General features: G+C 42.2%; 1 protein-coding gene across 1 annotated transcript in view; it reads left to right on the forward strand.

Annotated features, from left to right (window-relative positions):
* Positions 1 to 12,548, forward strand: part of pan3 (poly(A) specific ribonuclease subunit PAN3) — a 157,396-nt gene that overhangs the window by 137,934 nt on the left and 6,914 nt on the right. Inside the window, exons 14-16 of the mRNA XM_078222194.1 lie at positions 2,178 to 2,317; positions 6,674 to 6,803; positions 8,278 to 8,342. Coding sequence (XP_078078320.1) covers positions 2,178 to 2,317; positions 6,674 to 6,803; positions 8,278 to 8,342 — 335 coding nt within the window. The remainder of the gene's footprint in view (positions 1 to 2,177; positions 2,318 to 6,673; positions 6,804 to 8,277; positions 8,343 to 12,548) is intronic.

Here is a 12,548-nt window from a genome sequence, read left to right on the forward strand (position 1 = left end):
ATCCAGTAATCATAGAATCCCTACAATGCAGAAGGAAGCCATTCAGCCCATCAAGTCTGCACCGACTCCAACAGAGCATCTTACCCCGACCCCGAAACCCCACGCATTTATCCCACTGATCCCCCTAACCTAGACACCTTGGGACCCTAAGAGGCAATTTAGCATGGCCAATCCACCTATACTGCACATCTTTGGACTGTGGGAGGAAATCGGAATACCCGGAGGAAACCCTTGCAGACACGGGGAGAATGTGCGATCTCGACACAGACAGTCACTCAAGGCCGGAATTGAACCCGGGTCCCTGGAACTGTGAGGCAGCAGTGCTAACCACTGTGCCACCGTGCCAGTGAATGATCCATCTCTGCCTCTTCAAGTCTCTACCATCACAGAAGGCCAGTTCAATTCACTGCACATATATCAACAAAGGATTTATCACACTGAAAGATCAAAGGTTATGAGCCTTGACAACACCTCCCAAATACACTGCATTCACTGTCTAGACAGACAAGAGCAGCAGGTGCAAGGGAACACTGCCAGCTGCAAGTTTCCCTTTAAGTCAGACACCATTCTAATTTGGAACTTATATTGCTTTTCCTTCACTACTGGGTAAATATCCAGGGGCACTCTATCTAAAAGCACTATGGGGAATACGCTGATTAGAGCCTCATCCCCTTCTCAAGAGCTATTGGGACCAGGTAATAAATGCTGACCTGACCCACATCTCGGAGGAAACCCATGCAGACACAGAAAGTGCAAACTCCACACAGACAGTGACCGAAGGCAGGAATTGAACCTGGGATCCTGGCACTGTGAGGCAGCAGTGCTAACCACTGCACCACCGTGCCTTGCTTTTATTGAGTTTACTTGAGTTCAAAACCAACCGAAACAGATAAAAAATACCATCTCTGCCAGCAGGAATGTTGTTATATTAAGTAAGTATATAATGGTTTCAGCCATTGAGCAGTTAAAAGGTACAAGCTCGTAGTGCTGAGCCACTTGATCATCCAGCCGCCTCGTTTCCAATATTTTACTGACGTTCTGAGGCTTGGTTGAAGCACAATAAGTGCAAGACCTGGTGTTATATATCATACGTGGTGGCGTCTGAACAACGTAAGCCATTATTAATGTGCATATGGGCCAGCAACATGTAGCAAGGAAAAGGTATCCTGTGAATTGCAAATAGCCAACAGTTGCTGCCAATTTGCACTGCGCTGCTGTGAAAATGGCATCTTGCAATTAACCTTTCTTTTATTTTCATGAAGTCACTGCATTTACAAATTGGCAATTAAACTTGGACAGAAACCCAAATGTTGCACTGAAGCACGCAGTGTGGTCGTCGTTAATCAAGTTGTGTTGCCCCCCCCCCCCCCATATCTCTTTGCATGATTTGGCATTGAATTTATCATTCTAATTCACCACATTTTATCCATTTTTCACCTAGGGCCCATTTGCCGTTTCGCTCACTAAACACTTGTTGGCTTGCACTTCCAGCAGTTTGTGGATAAAAATTTACAAAAGACTTTAAATGTTAACTTTTTTGAAAAACCCTAAATGCGTAAGAGCAATTCCTATTAACGAGGGCAGGAGATACTGAAAATACTGCCAGACATGCTGAGTATTTCCAACATTTTCTGTTATTTCAGATTCCCAGCATCCATTTTATTTTTGCTTTGTCCAAATAATGAGGCATGCCCCATTCATTTTTGTTTAGAAAGCAACCATTGATTATATATGATGTTTAGTGCCCTGGTTTGTATGTTGCTTCGCAATGAGGACATTCCTTTTGGATGTGAATCTGATATGCATTCTTGCAAGCTGATGTAGCGATAGTAGTCCAGAATGGGAACAATGTGCAAGAGAATCTTTTCCATATTCAGTTACAACTTAATTATCCTTGCATTAACCATGTGTTCGTGGTTATTTAGCAGGAGGTAGACCCTGTTGCGAGCAGCAAGTTTGAATGCAGAAAGAAGCAGCTCCCAAATCAGTTGGTCCATGACTAAAGAAATAATTTAAACTTCATACATGCAGATGAAAACCCATGTGAGGTTTTGTATTAAAAAAGTGTTTTAAACAAAGCAGCAAGCATGGACACATAAACCAATGTTTTTGTAGTGAACCTGATACTGATCATCATGATGTAATTTCAATTCCCAATTTGTGTTTTCTTGCACCAGCAAGCCGATCTGATCTCTCTAGGAAAAGTGGTTTTGGCCTTAGCTTGCAACTCTGTGGCAGGAATCCAGCGAGAGAATTTACAAAAGGCTATGGAGCTGGTGTCCCTCAATTATTCTTCAGATCTTAAAAACCTAATTCTGTAAGTTATTTTGCAAAGCTGTTCCTTAATTAGTGTACGTTTCTATTTTGATTGAAATATTCTAAGCTGCGGTTATATGTTCTGCCAACAGCATGTTTTCTTCCTGTGTTAGCACCTGTCAGCCATGGCTCAGTCGGTAGAACTCTTGAGTCAGAAGCACGTGGGTTAATAAGGCTCACTCCTGAGACTGCGCACACAAGTCTGGGTTGACACTTCGGTCCGATAAGGAGAGTGTTGCAGTGTCAGAGGTGTTGTTTTTTTGGGATGACATTAAATCAAGGCTCCATCTCTAGTCTCAAGTGAATGTAAAAAAAATCCAATGGCCATTATTTTGAAGATGAGCATGGGAGTTATCCTCAGTGTCAAGGCCAACATTAATCTTTCAATCAACATGACAAACTCAGATTAGCTGGCCATTAATACATTGCTGTTTGTGGAAGCTTGCAATGCAAAGTTGACTGCTGTCTTTCCCACATTACAGCAATAATATTTCAAAAGTACTTTATTGACTGTGAAGTGTTTAGGGATGTTATGAGGACATGGAAGAGACTCTACACAGCTCTTTTATTGGCTCCTTTCTTTAACAAAAGAAGGTGACAAATGGTCTTCAGATTTCAGAGAAATGTAGTTCATTGGAACAAAAATACATTTCAAAATTGAGATAATCTCTTTTACTGCATTCCCACTGGAGAATCTGCAATATTTCCCAAATTAAATTTCACACCAGTTCTGCTGACCCTATGGCCAGAATTTTATTAGAGGGCAGGTATTCCTGCCACTGGGAGTGAGAGCAGGATCCAAGTCCATGCAGGTGGTTACCTGGACAGAATTTTACCAGTGGCAACCTTGGACTACTCTCCAGTTGAGAATGATGGCCCATCTTCCAGAGCTGGTGGCTCACTCAAAGGGCTGGCAGTACAGTAACCTCGGCAACAGCAGCAATTGAGATGGCCATTCCTTAGGAACAGGAGGAAGAGGGCAACTCCACATTGAGGCACCATTGTAGGCAAGGTTTTTTTTAAACCATGCTGTGGCCAGGCAGGCAGACCCCGACAAACGGGTGCACCCTCTAGTGATGTCTTCCTCTGCCATTTTGCAAGGGCTCCCACTTCCTAGCCCTAAGACTAATTTAACTTAAATTTTCACTCATGTACCCAAAATTAAAGACAAAGTTTGTTTTTCTTACGCCCCATTTTGTCTTGGAGTTTGTTTTCATTATTACTCCACCCGTCATTTTTGTTGGGTTTTTGAAGGTTTGAAACTCTCATTGCACCTTATCAGTTCTTGTTCTTTTTGGAAGAATTTACCATACATGTTCTGGAGGCTGATTTCAATTTTTCAAACATCTTTTCCCCTGACGACTTCACTTCCTGGTTTATGACGGCAGTTGATTTTAGTATATATTTGGCCAGTTAAGATGCAGGTATGAGTTCTCCTGTTTGGTTAGTTTCATGTGGCCACATTTTAGTACTAGCCAAGCATGTAAAAAGTTTCAAATTAAGTTTTTATGTCATCAGAGCTTGGGTGAAGCACCTGATTGGGAATGCAAGTGAATATGTTTCACTTTTCTTCCTGCCCCTCCTCCTCCAAAAGAAATACAAGATGGAGAGTATTCCTATTCTGTATATGTAGGTTAAACTTCATCCACATATAAAATGGATTCTATACATCACTGGATTCAGTTAAATGTAACTCCTACATTGCAACAGTGACTACACTTCAAAAAGTACTTAATTGGCTGTAAAGTGCTTTGAGATGGCTGGAAGATGCTTGTGAAAGGTCGTATGTAGATGCAAGTCTTTCTTTTCTCTAAATCATAAGTGACCATGGATTTCTGGAAAAGCAATTTCTTGTACTGTTTCAATATTTTTCTTTTTGGTGCTCAACTAACTTTGTATTTTGTCAATCTTTCCATTTTTTTTAGATAAAAGAAATACACAAGATGCCAATTAACTGAACTAAATCATTAAATCTTTAAAAATCTAAAAATGTACAAGTATTAATTAACTCGGTCTCCATCTTATGAGTTGACTTCTCCATGATTCAGTTTTGCTAATGCCTTTTGCCTCCTGTCTGAAGTTTAGCGATAATAAAAATCAATCTGAATGTTGTATCAGTTCCTTAGACTAAATGGAAGAAAAGAAAAAAATGACCAAATAAAGTTGTATCTGTCCCAAATGTTTTCTTCGGCTTTGGCAGATATCTATTCATTTACCCAAGTTATTCTCTGATCCCACTGCTGTCAATGGGAATCCCCATTGACATCACCCCACGCTGGCAGGAAACCCACGGGTAGAGGTGCACTGCCGGTGGGACCGGAGAATCCCGCCGGCGTGAACGGCTGGAGATTTCCAGCCCAAATGTCTAGATTCGTGGCTTAGTGCTGAGGAATCAGTTCTGAATTAGGAGACCATGGAACCAGCAAATGGGTCCATTAATATATCGGGCACTATGGGATGGCTATTGTACAAGACCTGAGAGCCAGAAGTGAGGAGATGTGGGTGGTAGTCAGTATAGTTGGGGTGGGGGGGTCATATCCTACTACAGCAGGATATGGCTAGACAAGCATCAAGAACAGTGAAAGTGAACAAAAGGACTTAAAATGAGACAAAAAGCAGGCAGGAAGATTGGTGCTTTAAGGCAACTAGTGATAGCAAGTAAAGTTAGTAACAGTATGGAACATAGTGCAACCCAGAGCTGCATGACAAATTATTTAAGATCCTGGCATCAAGAGTATTCGTACCTCTACAAAATCACCCCACTCTCTCCAACCTGAACTATTAAGACACCATCACATAGTAAAAAACATGAAGGAATCAACCAGTGGAGTGTTTGCAAACTACCTTAGCAAAATAGAGTGCTCAAATGAAACAGTCGCCTGGATGAGGCCCCATCTGAATACAAAGCCTGACACAGACACTGGCCGCAATTTTACCGGCTCGCCCCACCGGTGATATTTTTGGCGGTATGGGGCACGCATTCCATCGTGGGCCCCCATGAATGTGGGGGGTGGGATGCTCAGTTGAGGTTGGCTGCAACGGCAGGGGCCTGCCAGCTCGCTCTCTCTGTGCCAACCCTCTGCTGTTGCAGTTGCACATGTGCAACCACAGAGGTCTACACATGCGCAATAGCTCCTTCTGCTGCTGGAGCAAGGCAGCTGGCGCGTTGAGCCCTGCCTACTGCCCGTAGTAGCTAGAAACAGTCTAGCCCATTTTTTCATGCACTAAATGCATCAGATTCAGAGTAAAGACTCCTCAAAAAACGGATTTGCCAGTCTCCAATTATCACGCTCGCTGGACACTTAAACTTTTTCTCATAAAATTCCGCCCCTTGTGTTTAATCCATCCCAGGTGATACTTAGTTTTTGGAAAAGTGAGTAAATTGGTTGCTAAATACAACGTGGAAGGAACTGTAGGCATTAGACTTTAGACAATGAAATTTTGAAACTGGAAATAAATGTGAAACAGGGGAAATGATTCAGATTCAAAATGATCAAAACACTGAAGAATTATGCAGGAATATTTTCTCTGAATATAGACATTATAGAGTCATAAAAGTTTACAGTATGGAAATAGACCCTTCAGCCCAACTTGTTCATGCCGCACAGTTTTTACCACTAAGCTAGTCCCAATTGCCTGCATTTGGCCTATATCCCTCTATACCCATCTTACCCATGTAATTATCTAAATGCTTTTTAAAAGATAAAATTGTATCTGCTTCCGCTACTGCCTCTGGCGGCTCGTTCCAGACACACCATCCTCTGAGTGAAAAAACTTCCTCTGGACTCTTTTTGTATCTCTCCCCTCTCACCTTAAACCTATTCACTCTAGTTTCAGACTCTCCTACCTTTGGGAACATATGTTGACTATCTGCCTTATCTATGCCCCTCATTATTTTATAGACACCCCCCCCCCAAAACCTCCTACGCTCCAGGGAAAAAAGTCCCAGTCTGTCCAGCCTCTACTTATAACTGAAACCATCAAATCCCGTTAGCATCCTAGTAAATGTTTTCTGCACTCTTTCTAGTTTAATAATATCCTTTCTATAATAGGGTGACCAAAACTGTACACAGTATTCCAAGTGTCTTACTAATGTCTATAACCACAAAGCTTGCAAATTTGATTCTGAAAAAGGAATGTACTCGAAGGAAACAGTCATTTCCAGTTGCAAAATGAAATTTTAGCATGATGACCAGACTTTTCCTTACCAAGTACACTTATTGCTGGTGGGAAAACGTTAAGAAAGAATGAACAGTTATCGGCAAGCAGAAGAAAATGGAGAAGAAGCTGTTAAGGAATGTGACATGCACTAGTTTGAAGTATAAAATCTTAATTTATTCTTGAATTTTAAATCTAGATATTTGCTGACTGACCAAAACCGGCTACGCAGTGTAAATGATATTATGCCGATGATTGGTGCACGTTTTTACACGCAATTGGATGCTGCACAGATGAGAAATGATGTGATAGAAGATGATCTGATGAAGGTAAAAAATGGAACTAATTTACATGTACACAGATTAAGGTGCAAGCACCAGACTGAAATGTTGAATTTTCTTTGAAAATGTACAATGTAACTATTTTTGCATGAAGTTATTTATTGCTGTTTGCAAGTAAGGCCACCAAAACATTTTTGTTTTTTACCTCCTTTATACCATATCAAAGCAAACCAATGCAATCAGGAAATTATATAAAGTTTTGGCCCAAATCTTCTCATCTCCAGACCATCGGAGATGGGACACATCATTGGCAGATGCATGTCAGGATCCCATAGAAATCCTGTGGGCACACATGTACTGTAATTGCCCTGGAAATTTAAACATCTAATGAATTGATTTGCGCTGTCCAATACCTTCTGCAAAAATCTCCAAACTTAAGTTCAGGTTAGAGACTTGGGCTGGAAGGTCTACGACACTAATAACTGGAATGGGTGCGTTGTTTTATGAGGACAGGTTGGACGTGCTAGGCTCGTATCCGCTAGAGTTCAGAAAAATAAACGGCTCGATTGAAGCATATAAGATCTTGATGAGTCTTGACAGGGTGAATGTGGAAAAGATGTTTCCTCTTGTGGGAGAATCTAGAACCAGGGGGTCACCATTTAAAATTAAGCGACTGCTCATTTTAAGATTGGGATGAAGAGAATATTTTTCAGAGGCAACCCGTTGACACAGTGCAGGGGCTTTAATCTCAAAAGTGATTGAGCTGGCCAGCAAACAGAAGGCTGACAGTTCGGGGCCACTGTGCATGTGCAGAGGCCCGCTGGTTTCAGCTTCTCGGGCAGGAATAGGCCCGGCCCCTGAAATCTAATGATATTCACGCTGGTGGCCCACAGAGTGTGGGAGATTCTAGTGTGAACTCCCCCTGAAAAAACCAGCATGAATTACTCCAGTTTTCCTGCAAATTCAACACTTAGAAATTTTGTGAGAATTCCGCCTGTTTTTCCTGGATTCCGTATTAAATTTATTGGTGATGGATCTTCTATTTATAGCCTGGCATGGGACCATCTTCTCTACATTTACCCTACAAAACCCTTCCATAATTTAAAAGAGGGCAGGAGGTATGCCAGGAGCAGCAGCAGGTTGAGGTGTCAACCAGGTGAAACTACAAAGCAGGAATACTTTCTGTGGAAGCATGGCCAGCCCCATGACCCCCACCATGCTGTCTCTTTCCCCCCCCCCCCCCAGGCCCCAGTGAAGACTTTTGCCCTGTTTCCGTTGATTCAGTTTTACTCGAGCTCCTTAATGCTGTACTCTTGCTGTCAAGGGTATCTGTTCCCGCCTCTCTGTTGGAATTTAGCTCTTTTGACCATGTTTGAATAAATGTTATAATAAAATATGGAGCCGAATGGTGGAACTGAAATGGAGCATGAGTTGCATCTTGACAGCATCTTGAACAGACATGTGGTTTTGCTGTACATTGATTCTATTCTGTTTTAATTTGTTTGTGTTTTCTGTTTTACAGGAGGTGCAAAATGGAAGGCTGTTTAGGCTACTAGCAAAACTGGGAACCATCAATGAGAGGCCAGAGTAAGCGTTATTTACAGAAACTCACATTAGAAAACGAAGCTACAGGCTTATTCTTCCAATCTCTCCGAAACTACTCCCTTTCCATTTTTTTCCCTTTCTAAATATATATTACATTTTGTCTCGGCCAGCGACTCATCTGTAAGATTAGTTAATCAAGTGATAAGATTCAGACAGGTCGCCTGGGATAAGCTGAGTAATTAGAACAGGTGGAATTAAGTGAAAGACTTATTTTTTTTAAGTATTTACAAAATTTTGTTTAGAACTTGTTTTTCATAATGAAACATGTTGAAGTTTTCTGTCTGTAGTCACGTTAGTTTGACTGTCAGGTGCCTCTGATATACAAGCGTACAACCATCTAATTTGTAGTTCAACATTGAGATATTTGAGCTACTCGAACTACTGGAACAATTTTGTTTAAGAAAAGTAATTTTGAGGTGTTTAGAACAAAATTCCTTGTTTAATTTTTTACCATGTGTTTAACTCAGTAGAGGCAAGTGGCTGTTACCAGGATGTTTATTGTCTCGAGGACAAGGTTATTGTTCATTTTAATACTGAATATTAGAAAATAATCATGTTTGCTCCATCACCAGGACTACCTACTTCTACCTCCATAACATCACTTGACTGCTCATGCCTCAGCTCATCTGCTGTTGAAGGCCTCATCCATGTCTTATCTCTAGGCCAGTCTCCCACCTTCCACAAAATTCAACTCATCCAAAACTTTGCTGCCTGTATTTCAACTTGCTCCAAGTCCTGCTTACCAGTCACATCTGTGCTTGGTGTCCTACCTTGGCATTGCCAGCCTGGCACTTTGGTAGTGCTCACTGGCAGGGCCTAGAGGGGCAGAGCTGGCGGGGGCAAGACTGGGAGGGGTGGGGCCTGGAGGGGCAGCCCAATCGGGGAGTGAGGGGGGCCCGCTGCCACTCTGTAACTGCGATCAGTGGGGAGGTAGGTACGATCGGTCTGGGCAGGGGCAATATTTTCGGGTGGTGTGGGGTTTGCGATCAGCCGCGATCCCCCAGAATTGTGGGTGGGTGGTGGGGAGCGGGCTTGGTTCAGGCTGGCTGCAGCAGCAGAGGCCTGACAGCTCTCTCTCTCTCTCTCTCTCTGTCAGGCCTCTGCTGTTGGAATTGTGCATGTGCAGCCACAGAGATTGCACATGCACAATAGTTTCATCTGCTGCTGGTTGGTGAATTAAGCCACGCCCACTGCCTGTAGTAGGTAGAAACAGTCTAGTCCCTTTTTTCATGCACTATATACACAAGATTGGGAGTAAAAGCGTGTCCAGAAAATGGATCTGCAACTCTCCCATTTTCACGCTAGCTGGGCACTTAGAATCTTTCTTGTAAAATTCCACTACTGTGTGCTAGTGATGGAGGGAGTGAATGTTTAAAATGATTTGATTTATTAAGGGCAGCATCAATTTGGGGAATTCTTAAATAGTAAAGAACAAAGAGAAATACAGCATAGGAACAGGCCCTTCGGCCCTCCAAGCCTGCGCTGCTCACGTGCCCAACTAGACCATTCGTTTGTATCCCTCTATTCCCAGTCTGTTCATGTGGCTATCTAGATAGGTCTTAAACGATCCCAGCGTGTCCACCTCGATCACCTTGCTTGGCAGTGCATTCCAGGCCCCCACCACCCTCTGTGTAAAATATGTTCCCCTGACATCTGTGTTGAACCTTGCCCCCATCACCTTGAACCTGTGACCCCTTGTGTTTGTCACCTCCGACCTGGGAAAAAGCTTCCTACTGTTCACCCTATCTATGCCCTTAATTTTATACACCTCTATTAGGTCGCCCCTCATCCTTCGTCTTTCCAGGGTGAACATCCCCAGTTTACCCAATCTCTCCTCATAGCTAAGACCCTCCATACCAAGCAACATCCTGGTAAACCTTTTCTATACTCTCTCCAAAGCCTCCACGTCCTTATGGTAGTGTGACGACCAGAACTGGACGCAGTATTCCAAATGTGGCCTAACCAACGTTCTATACAGCCGCAACATCATATGCCAACTTTTATATTCTATGCCCTGTCCAATAAAGGCAAGCATGCCATATGCCTTCTTGACCACCACCTTGACCACCCTCTCCACCTGTGCTGCCACCTTCAAGGATCTGTGGACTTGTACACCCAGGTCCCTCTGTGTGTCTATACTCCTGATGGTTCTGCAATTTATTGTATAGCTCCCCCTTACATTAGATCTACCGAAATGCATCACTTCGCATTTATCTGGATTAAATTCCATCTGCCATTTCTCCGCCCAATGTTCCAGCCTATCTATATCCTGCTGTATTCTCTGACAATGTTCATCACTATCCGCAACTCCAGCAATCTTCGTGTCGTCCGCAAACTTACTGATCACACCAGCTACATCTTCCTCCAAATCATTTATACATATCAGCAACAGCAGAGGTCCCAGTACAGAGCCCTAAAATAGCTGTATTTTAATACAGGAAACACTGAAAATATACTTAGAAGTTCACCATTTAGATGTGAATCATAGTAAAAGCTCACTGTGAACTTTCCAAACTGGTTTATGCCAGAAAAAAGAAATCCTTTAATGGTTGAGAACAGAATGAGCAATATTACAATGGCTAAAGTATTTCAAATGTGTTAATTAGCATAAAGGAAAACTTAAGTGGCAGGACTCATGGGTATACTTGGTAGAGTAAGGAGGGAGATAAGGAACAAATTTGTGTCCCCTGACTTTTTATAGCTGCAGATATTTGAGACTTCTTACTGTGTTTACCCCAGTCCAATGCCGGCATCTCCACATCATTTTTATAGCTGCCTCAGCTGCCTATGCTCACTTATTCGAATCCTTCCCTACACCACTTTAAGGCACTCATTAAAACCAATTCCTTTGATTGTGCACCTGATTTCCTTGCAAATATCGCCTCCTTGGGCTTATATCTCTGAAGTGCTTTTTGACATTGTTCTACATTTAAACACACAAAATAAATCCAGATTTTTATTCCTCATAAACCTTTTTGATCTATGTCATCTGATGGATTTAAATATTTTGCACAGGAAGTCGCATCCATTTGCGTTTCACCATGATAAGTTGTCGCTTCAGGTTTTGGCAGTCGAATCATACCATTTTATTTTGTATTGCTGATAAAAGAGATATGCTGTCAAAGCTTTTCATCTTGCACGCATCAGGACAAGAATGCCAAATTTCAACAAGGGACATCTATTTATATTGCTTGAGAAAGGGGTGCTGATTGGCAAGTTATCTTTGATTATTTGAGGCGTTGCCCTGGAGAATGCACCAGGGAGCTGTTACATTCCTGGGACTTCAGTGTATTGTAACAAACCGCATGTTCCTTTAGCTGTTCACAATAGGCAGAGTACCGACCATAACTCAACCAGTCCATGCTGGCAAAACTCAGTTTATAATGTCTAGCGTTCTGTGATTGGACAGTGCTTGTTGCACGGTCACAAGTGCACTAAGAATGATGCTAACAACCAATTAGTAGGGCTCGCAATGTGGTTCAGTTATGCTGGCTAGAAGCTACATATACTTCTACACAGGCACCTGTCCTCTGCAAGCAAAAGTAACTTGTCCAGGTATTGTGCCTTTTTTGAATTAAATGACATGGGACAATAGCTCCCTGGTACATTCTCCATGCAACAGCTTCTACTAATCGGAATCGACTTGCCAACCTATCCCATAGTATAAATGTTGCTCCTTTTGAAATTTGACATTCCTGCATGTGTCCTGATGAGTGCAGGACGGAAAGCTTCGACAGCATGTCTTTTTTTCCGACAATAATCAACTTTTGTACTGCCTACTTTATTTTGTGTTTTGATAAAGTTACCAAACTTCAACTGCTTTATCTATTAGTGTCTTGGAATCCTCCATGCATGACTTTTTCCAGTATTCCTCTGAAGGATGAGCACCAATTTCTCTGCATGGATGTCTTACCAGCTCTGGTATGCTGCATGAATGTAACCAAAGGTTAATCCAAAACTAAACAGTAGCTCATTTTATTTGCTACATAATTTTAGATAGCTCCTGTTCCTAACCCAGTTTTGGTAGATGGAATAGTGTGTACACTTAGTGTCAGGGGTACTAGCTAGGGTAAAATGCATGAAATTATGGGGATAGGATCTGGGTGGGATTGTGGCTGGTGCAGATTCGATGGGCTGAATGGCCATCTTCTGCACTGTAGGATTCTATAAACTATATTCAATTTGATT

This window comes from Mustelus asterias, chromosome 10, assembly GCF_964213995.1.
Source record: "Mustelus asterias chromosome 10, sMusAst1.hap1.1, whole genome shotgun sequence".
NCBI lineage: Eukaryota > Metazoa > Chordata > Chondrichthyes > Carcharhiniformes > Triakidae > Mustelus > Mustelus asterias.